The sequence below is a fragment of the Salvelinus fontinalis genome, chromosome 13 (assembly GCF_029448725.1).
Source record: "Salvelinus fontinalis isolate EN_2023a chromosome 13, ASM2944872v1, whole genome shotgun sequence".
NCBI lineage: Eukaryota > Metazoa > Chordata > Actinopteri > Salmoniformes > Salmonidae > Salvelinus > Salvelinus fontinalis.
The window spans coordinates 19,052,490-19,072,038 of record NC_074677.1 but is presented as its reverse complement, the minus strand read 5'-3'; the positions used below and the strand labels follow the sequence as shown (position 1 = coordinate 19,072,038).

At 46.6% G+C, this 19,549-nt stretch overlaps 1 protein-coding gene across 1 annotated transcript in view; it reads left to right on the top strand.

Moving 5' to 3' along the window:
* LOC129868210 (serine/threonine-protein kinase 32A-like) overlaps positions 1-15,734 on the top strand; it is an 82,284-nt gene extending 66,550 nt beyond the window's left edge. Inside the window, exons 12-13 of the mRNA XM_055941980.1 lie at positions 12,485-12,549; positions 14,133-15,734. Coding sequence (XP_055797955.1) covers positions 12,485-12,549; positions 14,133-14,250 — 183 coding nt within the window. The 3' untranslated portion in view covers positions 14,251-15,734. The remainder of the gene's footprint in view (positions 1-12,484; positions 12,550-14,132) is intronic.
* The last annotated feature ends 3,815 nt before the right edge of the window (positions 15,735-19,549 follow it).

The following is a 19,549-nucleotide window of genomic DNA, read 5'->3' as shown; positions in this document are numbered from 1 at the left end:
CATAGACAAGGAGATTCATTCACACCAACGGAATGTCTCCATAGTATTGAAGTGTAATAACTTTCTAACAATACTGCTCAAATGAAACCTCAAGCAGTAGGCCTCCCAGTTCTATTTTGTCAACCATACTAAAAATATGGTGAGCGGCAGGTAACGGAAAGGTTCGAATTCCAGAGCCGACTAGGTGAAAAGCACTTAACCCTAATTGATCCTGTGAAAGTCGCTCTGGATAAGAGCATCTGCTAAATGACTAAAATGTCAAATGTAAAAAATACTCCCTCCATACATGATTTTTAACTGGAAGTGCAATTCACTGAATGTATTTTTAAACAAAACCAATGAAGCATTCATTTTTTCCATACCTTTCTAAAATGGGAAAACAGCATTGTGTGTGTGTGTTAGTTTATCAGGGGCCACATGTTGAGTGGAAGGAGGACATACACTTCTCCTGTCTAAACTTCGGAGAGATAGAGACAGAGAGAGACGGAGAGAGAGAGAGACACAGAGAGAGAGACGGAGAGAGAGACAGACAGAGAGAGACAGAGAGAGACAGAGACATAGAGAGACGGAGAGACAGAGAGAGACAGAGAGAGAGACAGAGAGACAGAGAGAGGGGATGTGCATTGTGTGTACACATTTCTTTTTTTTTTCTTCTTTTTTTATCCCATTTTCTCCCCAATTTTCGTGGTATCCAATCGCTAGTAATTACTACCTTGTCTCATCGCTACAACTCCCGTACGGGCTCGGGAGAGACGAAGGTCGAAAGCCATGCGTCCTCCGAAGCACAACCCAACCAGCCGTACTGCTTCTTAACACAGCCCGCCTCCAACCCGGAAGCCAGCCGCACCAATGTGTCGGAGGAAACACCGTGTACCTGGCCCCCTTGGTTGGCGCGCACTGCGCCCGGCCCGCCACAGGAGTCGCTGGGATGAGACAAGGATATCCCTACCGGCCAAACCCTCCCTACCCCGGACAACGCTATGCCAATTGTGCGTAGCACGACGGACCTCCCGGTCGCGGCCGGCTGCGACAGAGCCTGGGCTCGAACCCAGAGACTCTGGTGGCGCAGTTAGCACTGCGATGCAGTGCCCTAGACCACTGCGCCACCCGGGAGGCCATGTGTGTACACATTTCTTAAGCAGTGCAGATCAATATTGTATGAAAGGCAGGTGGGGCACTGCACTAATGTCTGGCCCAGTCTGCTGCTGGCTCATTAACTCTCTCTCTCTCTCTCTCTCTCTCTCTCTCTCTCTCTCTCTCTCTCTCTCTCTCTCTCTCTCTCTCTCTCTCTCTCTCTCTCGCTGTGCTCCTCTCCCCCTTCCTCCCCTCTCTATTTCTTCCTCCCCACATTCTGTTCTCCTTTTTCTGTCTTGTTCTCATCTTCTTAACTGCTGTCTCCCTCCCTCCCTCTCTCCTCCCTCCCGCCCTCCCTCTCTCTTTCCCTTCTGAATCCTGGCTGCTGTTGAACCCATAATGAACAGTAGAATTAGCTGAATTAAATCACAGATGATGTAGTGAGGAATTGGACTCGTGTTTTCTTGGGAACAGCATAAATAGGCCCATCTTTCCATCCTCCATCCTCCCAACCTCGCTACACCCTATGATCATGTAACTTTAACTGCTGTCACTTCCCTTCTCTTCACCCTCAATTAACCTGATCAGAATAGTTGTCAGTTCTGATCAGCACTTTAATATTGATGTGTTGAAGTATTCAGTGGTACTGTAGTTTTTGTCTGGTTCTATAACTAAGAGAGAATCCCGGATGGTCAGAAACCACAGTACAGAAGTCGAATAGTTATTATACACAATGATGTTACCGATTGCTGTCTTGAGCATATAGCTGTACAATTGAAATAGACAATGACTTTAATTGTGTCTCTACCAGCCTGGCAAACAGCCAACAGAAAAGTCCCTCTAGGTTTCATTTTGTAAAGTGTTAAATTACATTTTTTATCTAACAGCAGGGCATAATTAACTTCTGAACTCCCATTTAACAGCAGAAAGGGAGAGAATTACCCACAGGTTAAGTGATATTGTTATTCACAGACTGTCCTTCGCAAGCTATACCTTTGGCTCTGACAGTCTCTCTCTGGGCCCACTGTCGTTTCCAGCACCGTGCTGCTCTGCCTGGCTACCTTGTTGGCTCCCCAAGGGATCCTTGTTCTCCAGGGGGAGAGCTCACCCCATCACACCCCTGTCTGGCTGACTGGATGTCTGTCTGTCTGCCTGTCTGTCTGGAAGTCTATCTGCCTGCCTGCCTGTATGTCTGTCTGCCTGTCTGTCTGCATGTCTGTCTGTCTGTCTGTCTGCATGTCTGTCTGCCTGTATGTCTGACTGGATGTCTGTCTGCCTGTATGTCTGACTGTATGTCTGTCTGCATGTCTGTCTGCCTGTATGTCTGCCTGTCTGTATGTCTGACTGGATGTCTGTCTGTCTGCCTGTCTGTCTGCCTGTCTGCCTGTATGTCTGTCTGTCTGCCTGTATGGCTGACTGGATGTCTGTCTGTCTGTCTGTATGTCTGACTGGATGTCTGTCTGCCTGTCTGTCTGCATGTCTGTCTGCCTGTATGTCTGACTAGATGTCTGTCTATCTGCCTTTATGTCTGACTGGATGTCTGTCTATCTGCCTGTCTATCTGTATGTCTGTCTGCCTGTCTGTTCCCATGCTGGGGTGTGGGAGGTGGTGCTTAGCATCTGGCATGGCACCTGTACAGGAGAGTAAGCAGTAAAGGAACACACAATGCACTGAGATCAAATCACATTTTATTTGTCACGTTTCCTAAACAACATGTGTGGACTAACAGTGAAATGTTTACGGCCCCTTCCCAACAACGCAGAGAGAAACAAAATAGAGAAATAATAGAAAAGTAATAATAAATACACAATGAGTAACGATAACTTGGATATATACACGGAGTACCAGTACCGAGTCGATGTGCAGAAGTACGGTAACTGAGGTAGATATGCACATATAACTAGGAAGAAAGTGACTAGGCAACAGGATAGATAATAAACAGTAGGAGCAGCGTATGTAATTAGTCAAAAAAAGTTAGTGTAAAAAGGGTTAATGCGCATACGTAGTCTAGGTAGCTATTTCGTTAAGTCTTTGACCATTTTTAGGGCATTGTATAGAGGTCTTGGATGGCAGAGAGCCCCAGTGATGTACTGGGCTGTACTGTAACAGTTCCAGTGGTGGAATAAAAGAGTCAGGTGCAGAGAGCAGGAATATCCTTGACAAGTGGATGTTTATTTCCTTCTAGAAATAACATATAATACGGCGACGCCACACAAAACACAGGGCGCGTAAAGAATATTGTCCAAGAGAAAAAGTACATATAAATCCACTGAACACCACCAACACGTAACAGAAAAACAAGCCCGCACAAAAGACAGCGGGCAAGCTGGGTTAAATAACCCCTAACCTAAACACACAACAGGTGAAACAAATTAGACACACTCAAAGGAAAACAGAAAAGGGGATCGTTGGCAGCTAGTAGACCGGAGACGACGACCGCCGAGCGCCGCCCGAACGGGAAGAGGCACCATCCTCGGCGGGATTCGTAACAGTACCCCCCTCCCGACGCGCGGCTCCCGCAGCGCGCCGACTCCGGCCTCGAGGACGACCCGGAGGGCGAGGAGCAGGGCGCTCCGGATGGAGGCGGTGAAAATCCTTCAAGAGGGACGGATCCAAAATATCCCCCACCGGTACCCAGCATCTCTCCTCCGGACCGTACCCCTCCCAGTCCACGAGGTACTGCAGGCCCCTCACCCGGCGTCTTGAGTCCAGAATGGCTCGTATCCTATACGCCGGGGACCCCTCGATGTCAAGAGGGGGAGGAGGGACCTCCGGTACCTCACCTTCCTGCAGAGGACCAGCTACCACCGGCCTGAGGAGAGACACATGAAACGAGGGGTTAATACGATAATAAGATGGAAGTTGTAACCTATAACACACCTCGTTTATCCTCCTCAGGACTTTAAATGGCCCCACACACTGCGGCCCCAGCTTCCAGCAGGGCAGGCGGAGGGGTAGGTTTCGGGCCGAGAGCCAGACCCTGTCCCCTGGTGCGAACACAGGGGCCTCACTGCGGTGGCGGTCAGCGCTCCTCTTCTGCCGTTCACTGGCCTGCTTAAGAGAGTCCTGGACCGCTCGCCAGGTCTCTCTAGAGCGCTGTACCCACTCCTCCACCGCAGGAGCTTCAGTCTGGCTCTGATGCCACGGAGCCAGGACCGGCTGGTACCCCAGTACACACTCGAAGGGCGACATGTTCGTTGATGAGTGGCGGAGTGAGTTCTGGGCCAACTCCGCCCACGGGACGTACCTCGCCCATTCTCCTGGCCGGTCCTGGCAGTACGACCTCAGAAACCTACCCACCTCCTGGTTCACTCTTTCCACCTGCCCATTACTTTCAGGGTGATACCCAGAGGTGAGGCTGACCGAGACCCCCAGACGTTCCATAAACGCCCTCCATACCCTGGACGTGAACTGGGGACCTCGATCAGATACGATATCCTCCGGCACCCCGTAATGCCGGAAGACGTGGGTAAATAGAGCCTCCGCAGTCTGTAGGGCCGTAGGGAGACCAGGCAATGGGAGGAGACGACAGGACTTAGAGAACCGATCCACAACGACCAAAATAGTAGTGTTCCCCTGAGATGGAGGAAGATCCGTCAAAAAATCTACCGATAGATGAGACCATGGCCGTTGTGGAACCGGAAGGGGTTGTAACTTCCCCCTCGGTAGGTGCCTGGGAGCCTTACTCTGAGCGCATACCGAGCAGGAGGAGACATAGAGTCTCACGTCCTTAGCCAAGGTGGGCCACCAGTATTTCCCTCTAAGACCACGCACTGTCCTCTCCACCCCCGGATGACCCGAAGCAGGTAGTGTGTGAGCCCACCGAATCAATCGATCACGGACATCAAGCGGTACGTACCTACGGCCAGTCGGACACTGGGACGGCGCAGGTTCTACCCTCAACGCCCCCTCGATGTCCGCGTCCACCTCCCATACCACCGGAGCCACCAGACAAGAGGCGGGAAGGATGGGAGTCGGATCGATGGACCAGTCATCCGTGTCATAGAGACGAGACAGCGCGTCGGCCTTAGTGTTGAGGGAACCTGGTCGGTAAGAGATCGTAAATCTAAAACGAGTAAAGAACATGGCCCACCTCGCCTGACGCGGATTCAGTCTCCTCGCCTCTCGGATATACTCCAGATTGCGATGGTCAGTCCAGATGAGAAAAGGGTACTTAGCCCCATCAAGCCAGTGTCTCCACACCTTCAGGGCTTTTACCATAGCTAGTAGCTCCCTGTCCCCCACATCATAGTTCCGCTCCGCCGGACCCAGCTTCTTAGAAAAGAAAGCACAGGGACGGAGCTTCGGTGGCGTACCCGAGCGCTGTGATAGCACGGCTCCAACACCAGCCTCGGATGCATCCACCTCCACTATGAACGCTCATGAAGGGTCCGGATGCGCCAACACGGGAGCCTCAGTAAACCGCGCCTTCAACTGGTTGAAAGCTCCCTCTGCCTCGGCTGACCACTGTAGACGCACCGGCCCTCCCTTTAGCAGTGAGGTAATGGGTGCCGCCACCTGACCAAAACCCCGGATAAACCTCCGGTAGTAATTGGCAAACCCTAAAAACCGCTGCACCTCCTTTACCGTGGTTGGAGTCGGCCAATTACGCACGGCGTTAACGCGATCACTCTCCATCACCACCCCTGAGGTGGAAATGCGATAACCCAGGAAGGAAACGGCTTGTTTGGAGAACACACATTTCTCAGCCTTGACGTATAGGTCATGCTCCAGCAGCCTCCCAAGGACCCTGCGCACCAGGGAAACATGCGCGGCGCGTCTAGCAGAATAGATCAAAATGTCATCAATATACACTACCACACCCTGCCCGTGCATGTCCCTGAGAATCTCATCTACAAAGGATTGGAAAACGGCTGGAGCATTCTTTAACCCATACGGCATGACGAGGTACTCATAGTGGCCTGATGTGGTACTAAATGCTGTTTTCCACTCGTCTCCTTCCCGAATACGCACCAGATTATACGCACTCCTGAGATCCAGTTTTGTGAAGAAACGTGCTCCGTGGAATGATTCCACCGCCGTAGCGATGAGAGGTAGCGGATAACTAAATCCCACTGTGATTGAATTTAGACCTTGATAATCAATGCACAGACGCAGACCTCCCTCCTTCTTTCTCACAAAAAAGAAACTCGAGGAGACGGGTGACATGGAGGGCCGAATGAACCCCTGTCTCAGAGCTTCCGTGACATATGTCTCCATAGCCAACGTCTCCTCCTGTGACAAGGGATACACATGACTCCTGGGAAGTGCAGCGTTCTCCTGGAGGTTTATCACGCAATCCCACCGTCGATGAGGTGGTAATTTGGTCGCTTTCTTCTTACTAAAAGCGATTGCCAAATCGGCATATTCTGGGGGAATGCGCACAGTGGAAACCTGGTCTGGACTCTCCACCGAGGTGGCACCGATGGAAACTCCCACACACCTACCTGAACACTCCTCTGACCACCCCTGAAGAGCTCCCTGTCTCCAGGAAATGAGGGGATTGTGAATGCTAGCCAAGGAACCCCCAACACCACCGGAAACCCAGGTGAATCAATAAGGTAGAAACTAATCTGCTCCCTATGATTCCCCTGCGTTACCATGTCCAGCGGAATCGTGGCCTCCCTGATCAGCCCTGACCCTAGCGGTCGGCTATCTAAGGAGTGCACAGGGAAAGGAGGGTCTATCTGTACCAACGGAATGCCCAACTTACGGGCTAGACTGTGATCCATAAAACTCCCAGCTGCGCCTGAGTCTACTAGCGCCTTATGCTGGAGAGAAGGGAAAAACGCAGGGAAAAAAATAACCAAAAACATGTGACCGACAGGAAGCTCTGGGTGAGTCTTGTGCCTACTCACCTGGGGTGACCGAGAAGTATTCCGCCTGCCATCTCTACTCCCAGAGGCGCCTCTCCAACACCGGTCTGAAGTGTGTCCTCTCCTGCCACAATAGGTGCAAGAGAAGCCACCTCCTCCGGCCCCCCTAGATGCAGCCCCTCCCAACTCCATCGGAGTTGGAGCGGGAGGGCTGGGAGGTGGAACTGACAGGACCCCCTCTGAACGCCCGCGGGCAGCTAGCAGGTTGTCCAGTCGTATAGACATGTCAATTAGCTCATCGAGAGAGAGTGTAGTGTCTCGACAAGCTAGCTCCCGACGGACGTCCTCCCGAAGGCTACATCGATAATGGTCCATCAGGGCCCTGTCATTCCACCCCGCACCAGCAGCCAAGGTCCGGAACTCCAAAGCGAAGTCTTGCGCACTCCTCGTCTCCTGTCTGAGGTGGAACAGTCGCTCACCCACCGCTCGGCCCTCCTGAGGGTGGTCAAATACGGCCCGAAAGCGGCGGGTGAACTCTGGGTAGTGGTCTCGAACCGAGTCTGGGCCGTTCCAGACCGCATTTGCCCATTCCAGGGCTCTACCCGTCAGACAGGAGATGAGGAGGCTAACACTCTCCTCTCCAGAGGGAGTCGGATGAACGGTGGCCAAGTAGAGCTCCAACTGGAGCAAAAACCCCTGGCACCCAGCCACCGCTCCGTCGTACTCCCTTGGGAGCGCGAGACGCAATGCGCCTGAACCAGATGCCGGTGTTGATGGGGAAGGTTGCGCCGTCTGGGAAGGAGCTGGCGTAGATGTCGGGATACCACTCCTCTCCCATCGTTCCATCCTCTCCATCATCATGTCCATCGCCGACCCTATCCGATGGAGAACGGCGGTGTGATGAAGGACACGCTCCTCCATCGATGGAAGAGGGGTGGTTGCTGCTTCTGCTGACTCCATTATTTAGGTGCGGGCTTCTGTAACAGTTCCAGTGGTGGAATAAAAGAGTCAGGTGCAGAGAGCAGGAATATCCTTGACAAGTGGATGTTTATTTCCTTCTAGAAATAACATATAATACGGCGACGCCACACAAAACACAGGGCGCGTAAAGAATATTGTCCAAGAGAAAAAGTACATATAAATCCACTCCTGAACACCACCAACACGTAACAGAAAAACAAGCCCGCACAAAAGACAGCGGGCAAGCTGGGTTAAATAACCCCTAACCTAAACACACAACAGGTGAAACAAATTAGACACACTCAAAGGAAAACAGAAAAGGGGATCGGTGGCAGCTAGTAGACCGGAGACGACGACCGCCGAGCGCCGCCCGAACGGGAAGAGGCACCATCCTCGGCGGGATTCGTAACATGTACACACTACTCTCTGTAGCTCCTTGCTGTTGGATGCCGAGCAGGATCTGAGGGCCCATGCCAAATCTTTTCAACCTCCTGAAGGTGAAGGGCCATTGTCGTGCCCTCTTCACGAGTGTGTTGGTCTGTGTGGACCATGATAGATCCTTAGTGATGTGGACACTGAGGAACTTGAAGCTCTTGACCTGCTCCACTACAGCCCTGTCAATGTTTTTTCATTTTTTATTGAATCTTTATTTAACTGACTTATTGTTAATGGTAGCGTGCTCGGCCTTCTGTTTCCTGTATTCCACGATCAGCTCCTTTGTCTTGCCGACGTTGAGTGAGAGGTTGTTGTCCTGGCACCACACTGCCAGGTCTTTGACCTCCTCCCTGTAGGCTGTCTCATTGTCGTCGGTAAACTTAATGATGATGATGGAGTCATGCGTGGCCACATAGTTCTGGATGAACAGGGAGTACAAGAGGGGACAAAGCACGCACCCCTGAGGGACGCCCGTGTTGAGGGTCAGCGTGGCGGTGTGTTGTTGCCTTGATGACTGAGATCCAGTGACAACAGAAGTCATGATGTAAGCTCTTCACACAGAGAGGTCAGTCATACAGTAGAGTGGCATGTCTGTAGAAACTCTGCTTGTTATCAGGCTCTGTCAAACAGACCTGCTTTTAGGAGCTTTCATTCTGTCCACACTTCAGAGATACAGTAGGTGATCAGTACCTGATCAGATAGATCTCCCAATCTACCTGCAGTGCCTTGCAAAAGTATTCATCCCCCTTGGCGGTTTTCCTATTTTGTTGCATTACAACCTGTAATGTAAAGGGATTTTTATTTGGATTTCATGTAATGGACATACACAAAATAGTCCAAATTGGTGAAGTGAAATTAAAAAAATAACTTGTTTCAAAAAATTCAAAAAAGTTTAAAATGGAAAAGTGGTGCGTGCATATGTATTCACGCCGTTGCTTCGAAGCCCCTAAATAAGATCTAGTGCAACCAATTAAATCAAATCAAATCAAATTATTTATATAGCCCTTCGTACATCAGCTGATATCTCAAAGTGCTGTACAGAAACCCAGCCTAAAACCCCAAACAGCAAGCAATGCAGGTGTAGAAGCACGGTGGCTAGGAAAAACTCCCTAGAAAGAGCAAAACCTAGGAAGAAACCTAGAGAGGAACCAGGCTATGAGGGGTGGCCAGTCCTCTTCTGGCTGTGCCGGGTGGAGATTATAACAGAACATGGCCAAGATGTTCAAATGTTCATAAATGACCAGCATGGTCAAATAATAATAATCACAGTAGTTATCGAGGGTGCAGCAAGTCAGCACCTCAGGAGTAAATGTCAGTTGGCTTTTTTAGCACGTCCGGTGAACAGGTCAGGGTTCCATAGCCGCAGGCAGAACAGTTGAAACTGGAGCAGCAGCAAGGCCAGGTGGACTGGGGACAGCAATGAGTCATCATGACAATTACCCTCAGGAGTCACATAATTAGTTAAATAAAGTCCACCTGTGTGCAATCTAAGTGTCACATGATCTGTCACATGATCTAAGTATATATACACCTGTTCTGAAAGGCCCCAGAGTCTGCAACACCACTAAGCAAGGGGCACCAACAAGCAAGCGGCACAATGAAGACCAAGGAGCTCTCCAAACAGGTCAGGGACAAATTTGTGGAGAAGTACAGATCAGGATTGGGTTATAAAAAAATATCAGAAACTTTAAACATCCCACAGAGCACCATTAAATCCATTATTAAAAAATGGAAAGAATATGGTACTACAACAAACCTGCCAAGAGAGGGCCGCCCACCAAAACTCACGGACCAGGGAAGGAGGGCATTAATGTGAGAGGCAACAAAGAGACCAAAACTCCACAGCGGAGATTGGAGTATCTGTCCATAGGACCACTTTAAGCCATACACTCCACAGAGCTGGCCTTTACAGAAGAGTGGCCAGAAAAAAAGCCATTGCTTAAATAAAAAAATAAGCAAACATGTTTGGTGTTCGCCAAAAGGCATGTGGGAGACTCCCCAAACATATGGAAGAAGGTACTCTGGTAAGATGGCCATAAAGGAAAATGCTATATCTGGTGCAAACCCAACACCTCTCATCACCCCAAGAATACCATCCCCCCAGTGAAGCATGGGGATGGGAGCATCATGCTGTGGGGATGTTTTTCATTGGCAGGGACTGGGAAACTTGTCAGAATTGAAGGCATGGTGCATGGTGCTAAATGCAGGGAAATTCTTGAGGGAAACCTGTTTCAGTCTTCCAGAGATTTGAGACTGGGACTTAGGTTCACCTTCCAGCAGGACAATGACCCTAAGCATACTGCTAAAGCAACAATCGAGTGGTTTAAGGGGAAACATTTAAATGTCTTGGAATGGCCTAGTCAAAGCCCAGACCTCAATCAAATTGAGAATCTGTGGTATGACTTAAAGATTGCTGTACACCAGCGGAACCCATCCAACTTGTAGGAGCTGGAGAAGTTTTGCCTTGAAGAATGGACAAAAATCCCCATGGCTAGATGTGCCAAGTTTATAGAGACATACCCCAAGAGACTTGCAGCTGTAATTGCTGCAAAAGGTGGCTCTTCAAGGTATTGCCTTTGGGGGGGTGAATAATTATGCACGCTCAAGTTTTCAGTTTTTTGTCTTACTACTTGTTTGTTTTACAAGAAACAATATTTTGCATCTTCAAAGTGGTAGGCATGTTGTGTAAATCAAATGATACAAACCCCCCCAAAAAATCTATTTTCATTCCAGGTTGTAAGGCAAAATAGGAAAAATGATAAGGGGGTGAATACTTTCACAAGCCACTGTGCCTATCTCTGTCTGTCTGTATGTCTCTCTCTCTCTCTTACTATCTCTCTCTATCCATCTCCCTCTGTCCCTCTTCCCTCTCTTTGTCTGTCCATCTCACTCTGTGTCTCTCTCTGTACCTGGTTCTAAAATGCATCCTTTGTCCTGATCTTGTCCACATTCTTATTGTGCCGACATTTCCAGACAGGTGTAGATGATTAAAAGACACATTGTGTTCTGATTGAGATCAGATCTTCCTGACCACCTCCAGAGGTAGAAACATTGTGTCTGGATATCTTACAAGTGTAGACGGATCTGGACAGTGAAACCATTTAAATCGTCATTGTCCTGCCTTCTAAAATCGTTGACACGTGGCACCATTGACTTATGGGATCAATATCTGTCTTAAAATAAATCCGTATTATTTTGATAGAATAGCTGTCAAATAAATTGCTTACAGTGAGTGACCGGGAAATGTTGTCACAATGCTGACACAGTGGGCGGATAAGAGACACATTTTGATACCATGTGTAAAGATATTTCTGACAATGTGGGCACAATGTATAAACAAGGCTTCTGTGTGAATGTCACCCCATCTCTCTCTCTTCTCAGTCTCTCTCTTGTCTCTCTGTCTCCTCAGTCTCTCTCTTGTCTCTCTGTCTCCTCAGTCTCTCTCTTGTCTCTCTCTCCTCAATCTCTCTCTTGTCTCTCTGTCTCCTCTCTCTCTCTCTCTCTCTCTCTCTCTCTCTCTCTCTCTCTCTCTCTCTCTCTCTCTCTCTCTCTCTCTCTCTCTCTCTCTCTCTCTCTCTCTCTCTCTCTCTCTCTCTCTCTCTCTCTCTCTCTCTCTCTCTCTCTCTCTCTCTCTCTCTCTCTCTCTCTCTCTCTCTCTCTCTCTCTCTCTCTCTCTCTCTCTCTCTCTCTCTCTCTCTCTCCGTGTTCTACTTCTCTTGTTGGCTGTCTGCCAGGGTCTGGCACCCCACTGTGAAAGCACCTGTACTAGCTCCCCAGGCTGATTGCCAGGCCTGTACAGGGGGTCAAGAAACTTACGGTGGGAGTCGTCTAAGGCCCAATCTGGCCCAAGCAGTCTGCCTAACATCAACCCAGGGCCCAGAGAGGGCGAGAAACTGTCATAACACCGGCAAGGCTGCCAGGATAGGTCGTCACGGAGATGTTGTTGTTCTCACGTGATTAACATCACTAAATGTGTGACACTGTTTCAGTGCCTAGGGCAAGTGGGCCTCTGAGAGAGATACTGGCTGTCCTTTAAAATGAGCAAAACTTCATTAATCTTTCTAGTGCTTGTTCTCCCCCTTCTTGTACCAAGTATCAACAACCATTATCTGGGTCATGGGATAATCTTTACTGTCTTAAAAAAGATTCAGTGAGTTTGTGTGTGTGTTCTTAAACCTTTAAACCTTTTAATTTCCCAGAACGGTCAGCTCCAACAGCGCCTGGACAATGTGGAGAGGGACTTCCTCATCTTCAACAGAGAAAGGTTGGATACTCAGTTTCTAATGAGAAAACTCATTGTATGTCCTAACAGAGATATACACTGTGTAGTCTACTGAGAACACTCACTATGTACACTACCATTCAAAAGTTTGGGGTCACTTAGAAATGTCCTAGTTTTTGAAAGAAAAGCACATATTTTGTCCATTAAAATAACATCAAATTGATCAGAAATACAGTGTTAGACATTGATAATGTTGTAAATTACTATTGTAGCTGGAAACAGCAGATGTTTTATGGAATATCTACATAGGCCCATTATCAGCAGCTATCACTCCTGTTTTCCAATGGCACGTTGTGTTAGCTAATCCAAGTTTATCATTTTAAAAGGCTAATTGATCATTAGAAAACCCTTTTGCAATTATGTTAGCACAGCTGAAAACTGTTGTGCTAATTAAAGAAGCAATTAAACTGTCCGCCTTTAGACTAGTTGAGTATCTGGAGCATCAGCATTTGTGAGTTCGATTACAGGCTCAAAATGGCCAGAAACAAATAACGTTCTTTTGAAACTCGTCAGTCTATTCTTGTTCTGAGAAATGAAGGCTATTCCATGTAAGAAATTGCCAAGAAACTGAAGATCTCGTACAACGCTGTGTACTACTCCCTTCACAGAACAGCGCAAACTGTCCCTAACCAGAATAGAAGTGTGGGAGTGGGAGGCCCCGGTGCACAACTGAGCAAGAGGACAAGTACATTAGAGTGTTTAGTTTGAGAAACAGACGCCTCACAAGTCCTCAACTGGCAGCTTCATTAAATAGTACCCACAAAACATCAGTCTCAACATCAACAGTGAAGAGGCAACTCCGGGATGCTGGCCTTCTAGGCAGAGTTCCTCTGTCCAGTGTCTGTATTCTTTTGCCCATCTTAATATTACATTTTTATTGGCCAGTCTGATATATGGCTTTTTCTTTGCAACTCTGCCTAGACGGCCAGCAGAGTCGCCTCTTCACTGTTGATGTCAACAGGAGTGATAGCTGCTGATAATGGGCCTCTGTATGCCTATGTAGATATTCCGTAAAAAATCTGCCATTTCCAGCTACAATAGTCATTTACAACATTAACAATGTCTACACTGTATTTCTGATCAATTTGATGTTATTTTAATGTATAAAAATTTAGATTTTCTTTCAAAAACGAGGACATTTCTAAGTGACCCCAAACTTTTGAACGGTAATGTATGTCCTACAGAGATATATCGTCTGGTGGCCTACATTAACACCAAAATGTGGCACCTGCTGTTGCCCCCGATTTCTTTTAAAAAATCGTTCAGATTTGATGTCCTCTACTTATGAGTTTCAATGAGGGTTGCCAAAGAACTGTTACATCCTTCTAATAAAATCGGCAGAGCAGTTAGGCATAAATTAAATGGCTGAAGGCAAAAGTCTTGGGCCACAGTCAACATGACATATTTACAGCAACGGTTGCGATAATGAATCCTGTATGTGTCCACTACTGCTGAGTAACTCCTTGAATGTATGTAACATGATAGAATTTGATGAAAACCCTTTTTAATTTACATATCAATACCAGATAGCAAAACATCTAGCTTTTGTGGGTTTCACCTGATAGGTCAAAGAAGGCTGTGGTGGGAACAGAAGCAACAGGCCTCACCACGACAGAGAAGAACAAGGCTATTGAAGATGGACAGAACAACAACGTGGACCCGGTAGCCGACATATCAGGATAGTGGACTTCTGCTTTAGCCCCAAGTCGCTACGCGTACCTGGCCGCAGCTTGTAGATCAACACTACCCAATCCCCTACTCTCCCTCTGCCGCCGGCCGTGTAGGCACTCAGATTGACCTTTAACCCTGACACATTCCCCAACAGCCGGCCACTATGCCCAGACTGCTGGAGGTCACATAGATTACTACTTTACAGAGTGAGTGGCACCTGACCTAGAGCAGACAGACAGACCTTGGCTCTTTCTTCTTTTCCTCGCTCAGGGATGTGGCCTCTCAGTGGGCACCCCTTCTTACACTGCCCAACCCTGACTTGGTCTGACTTGGCCTGATGCGTCATGATCCCCTGGAGCTCCCCTCCCTCCACCAAGTCAGCCACGCCCAGAAAATGATTTGCCTGCCAACCCAGCAGGAAGCAGAGACAGACAGGATACAGCCACCATGCCTGCTAAACTGAGACTAGGCTCAGGCCAGGAAGAAAATTAAGCCTGATGTTGACAAATAGGATACTATGTCTGCAGTACATGAAAACAGAGAAAGCCGGTGTGAGTTGTCTCACAAAAAATGAATTAAAATTAGAGATGAGATATGCGGCCTTTGTTTTAAAGACACCAACCACAGATTCCTCTTGGAAGACAAAGGGAACCACTGACTTCAGCAGAGACAGAGTTTACTTAATGAGTCTCTGTGATGATGTTAGGCATCACTTGTGACACTCAAGCAAACCAAGATGATGGGTACTTGACATGGACATTTGGGATATAAATATTTATAGATACATAGATATTTATTGTCTGTTTCGCACAGAAGATAGCTTTGCACACGCTTCTCCATCAATTGTAGAGGTCAAAGTGTAGTGTATGAATTCTCATTCTCTTCTGTTTAATATAGGGGTGCCGTATAGCTACTATATGGTACCTGATTGGTTTCCCCATGCAGACAATGATAATCATATATGTAGTCTAATTGAAGTCACCATCCTGTTGTTCAATATGTGCTTGGAAAATAGCTTTGCCAGTCTTTTGACCCTTTCTGCAATACAATTACATATTATCCAAGGCTTTACCTGGTTATCAGCTCTACTATTGGCACCTTTATAACAACCACTATTGGTACAGATATTCTAATTGTTGTAGGTTTTGATAAATATATGTCATTCAAGGGCCCAATGTAAGCAGAGTTGTAAAATGAGTACTCTATTTTGTTTTTCATTTGTTGTCACTGTGTGGACTATTACCTGTAAATGTGGTCATGCAGCGATTATAAAAGGTGTGCCTTAATGTCATATTTTTCTTTGGGACCCTAACCTTATTAATTTCTTAAATACACACAATGAGCAGTTAGGTAACATCTGGGAATTCAAAAGGAAAAGTTCACCAGTGTTTTTTTTGCTATTGAAAAGTAACACAGTAATAAAGTACTTTAGGGGTTACCTAACTAACTGTTCGTTTGTTTGTTTGTTTCTGTTTTAATAAATAGCCAGATAAGAACTGTGGCCTTGTGTGGATTTAGCAGACATTGAAGGCATTGTTTAAAAAGATTGAAAAACATAATTGTAAAAGAGAAAAAAGGGTTGTATTCGTCTCCTCCTGTGCAGACTGCCTTGGGTCATACCACAGCACTTCCCACTCCTATTACCTGGAGCTGTGCCCCTCTATATGGAGTATAGTGGTTATGGTGGGTATGAACCTCTATATGGAGTATAGTGGTTATGGTGGGTATGAACCTCTATATGGAGTATAGGGGTTATGGTGGGTATGAACCTCTATATGGAGTATAGTGGTTATGGTGGGTATGAACCTCTATATGGAGTATAGGGGTTATGGTGGGTATGAACCTCTATATGGAGTATAGTTGTCATGGTGGGTATGAACCTCTATATGGAGTATAGGGGTTATGGTGGGTATGAACCTCTATATGGAGTATAGTTGTCATGGTGGGTATGAACCTCTATATGGAGTATAGGGGTTATGGTGGGTATGAACCTCTATATGGAGTATAGTTGTCATGGTGGGTATGAACCTCTGTATGGAGTATAGGGGTTATGGTGGGTATGAACCTCTATATGGAGTATAGTGGTTATGGTGGGTATGAACCTCTATATGGAGTATAGTTGTCATGGTGGGTATGAATCATGTAGTTGTAGAGCTGTCTGGCTCTTCCTAGAGGGGAAGTCAAGAGCATACCAATCACACTGCTGACTGAGTGGGAATCATCATCTCCTGGAGCACATAGAGAGAGGATGAGAGACAGAGAGAGAAAGGAGGGGGGGGGTTGAGAGAGAGATATGGGGGAGAGAGAGTGGAGAAAAGAGAAAGGAGAGAGAGGAGGTGTTGAGAGAAAGAGGAAGAGAGAGGGATGGGAGAGAGAGGGAGGGAGAAGGAGAGTTGTATACATAACCTGCGAAAACAAGGTGAAATAGTTTGCCAGAGAAATAGCTGAGAGGGTTAAACACTAGACCTGTCATTGAGGGTTGAACACTAGACCTGTCATTGAGGGTTAAACACTAGACCTGTCATTGAGGGTTAAACACTAGACCTGTCATTGAGGGTTAAACACTAGACCTGTCATTGAGGGTTAAACACTAGACCTGTCATTGAGGGTTAAACACTAGACCTGTCATTGAGGGTTAAACACTAGACCTGTCATTGAGGGTTAAACACTAGACCTGTCATTGAGGGTTAAACACTAGACCTGTCATTGATGGTTAAACACTAGACCTGTCATTGAGGGTTAAACGCTAGACCTGTCATTGAGGGTTAAACACTAGACCTGTCATTGAGGGTTAAACACTAGACCTGTCATTGATGGTTAAATGCTAGACCTGTCATTGAGGGTTAAACACTAGACCTGTCATTGAGGGTTAAACACTAGACCTGTCATTGATGGTTAAACACTAGACCTGTAGTTGAGGGTTAAACAATAGACCTGTAGTTGAGGGTTAAACGCTAGACCTGTCATTGAGGGTTAAACGCTAGACCTGTCATTGAGGGTTAAACACTAGACCTGTCATTGAGGATTAAACACTAGACCTGTAGTTGAGGGTTAAACACTAGACCTGTCATTGAGGATTAAACACTAGACCTGTCATTGAGGGTTAAACACTAGACCTGTCATTGAGGATTAAACACTAGACCTGTCATTGAGGATTAAACACTAGACCTGTCATTGAGGATTAAACACTAGACCTGTCATTGAGGGTTAAACACTAGACCTGTCATTGAGGATTAAACACTAGACCTGTGATTGAGGGTTAAACACTAGACCTGTCATTGATGGTTAAACACTAGACCTGTCATTGAGGGTTAAACACTAGACCTGTCATTGAGGATTAAACACTAGACCTGTCATTGAGGATTAAACACTAGACCTGTCATTGAGGGTTAAACACTACACCTGTCATTGAGGGTTAAACACTAGACCTGTGATTGAGGGTTAAACACTAGACCTGTCATTGAGGGTAAAACGCTAGACCTGTAGTTGAGGGTTAAACACTAGACCTGTCATTGAGGGTTAAACACTAGACCTGTCATTGAGGATTAAACACTAGACCTGTGATTGAGGGTTAAACACTATACCTGTCATTGAGGGTTAAACACTAGACCTGTCATTGAGGGTTAAACGCTAGACCTGTAGTTGAGGGTTAAACACTAGACCTGTCATTGAGGGTTAAACACTAGACCTGTCATTGATGGTTAAACACTAGACCTGTAGTTGAGGGTTAAACAATAGACCTGTAGTTGAGGGTTAAACGCTAGACCTGTCATTGAGGGTTAAACGCTAGACCTGTCATTGAGGGTTAAACACTAGACCTGTCATTGAGGATTAAACACTAGACCTGTAGTTGAGGGTTAAACACTAGACCTGTCATTGAGGATTAAACACTAGACCTGTCATTGAGGGTTAAACACTAGACCTGTCATTGAGGGTTAAACACTAGACCTGTCATTGAGGATTAAACACTAGACCTGTCATTGAGGGTTAAACACTAGACCTGTCATTGAGGATTAAACACTAGACCTGTCATTGAGGGTTAAACACTAGACCTGTCATTGAGGATTAAACACTAGACCTGTCATTGAGGGTTAAACACTAGACCTGTCATTGAGGATTAAACACTAGACCTGTGATTGAGGGTTAAACACTAGACCTGTCATTGATGGTTAAACACTAGACCTGTCATTGAGGGTTAAACACTAGACCTGTCATTGAGGGTTAAACACTAGACCTGTCATTGAGGATTAAACACTAGACCTGTCATTGAGGGCTAAACACTAGACCTGTCATTGAGGGTTAAACACTAGACCTGTCATTGAGGGTTAAACACTAGACCTGTGATTGAGGGTTAAACACTAGACCTGTCATTGAGGGTAAAACGCTAGACCTGTAGTTGAGGGTTAAACACTAGACCTGTCATTGAGGGTTAAACACTAGACCTGTCATTGAGGATTAAACACTAGACCTGTGATTGAGGGTTAAACACTAGACCTGTCATTGAGGGTTAAACACTAGACCTGTCATTGAGGATTAAACACTAGACCTGTCATTGAGGGTTAAACGCCAGACCTGTAGTTGAGGGTTAAACACTAGACCTGTCATTGAGGTTTAAACACTAGACCTGTCATTGAGGGTTAAACGCTAGACCTGTAGTTGAGGGATAAACACTAGACCTGTCATTGAGGGTTAAGCGCTAGACCTGTCATTGAGGATTAAACACTAGACCTGTGATTGAGGGTTAAACACTAGACCTGTCATTGAGGGTTAAACACTAGACCTGTCATTGAGGGTTAAACGCTAGACCTGTAGTTGAGGGTTAAACACTAGACCTGTAGTTGAGGGTTAAGCGCTAGACCTGTCGTTGAGGGTTAAATGCTAGAATTAATGATGGCAGATAGATAAACAAATGCATTTATGATTGGTTCCATCTCTATGCTTGGTGTGTGATCAATTTTCTATGATGTACTATAATGAAACACTGCCACCTGGTGTTTGTGAGTAGTGTACTTAAACACATTTTACCTTGGCATCAAGGGCAGTTTATTTAGTCCCTGCCAACAGTAGACTGAGAAAACACGATTTAGTTGTACTCAGATGTCAAAGATGTGAAATGAAATATGGTGTTTACAAAAATTATTTCACCTTTAATTTATTTCTGTCTATGCTAATCCAGTAATCTATTTCAAATAAAGATGAGGATAAAAACATGTGGTCACGACTCATTGTGTGTACATGGACTGGTAGTATTTGTGCCATGCCGAGGGTTGGATGAGTCCGTGTTAATGATGTGTCACTGATATGTTGGAAC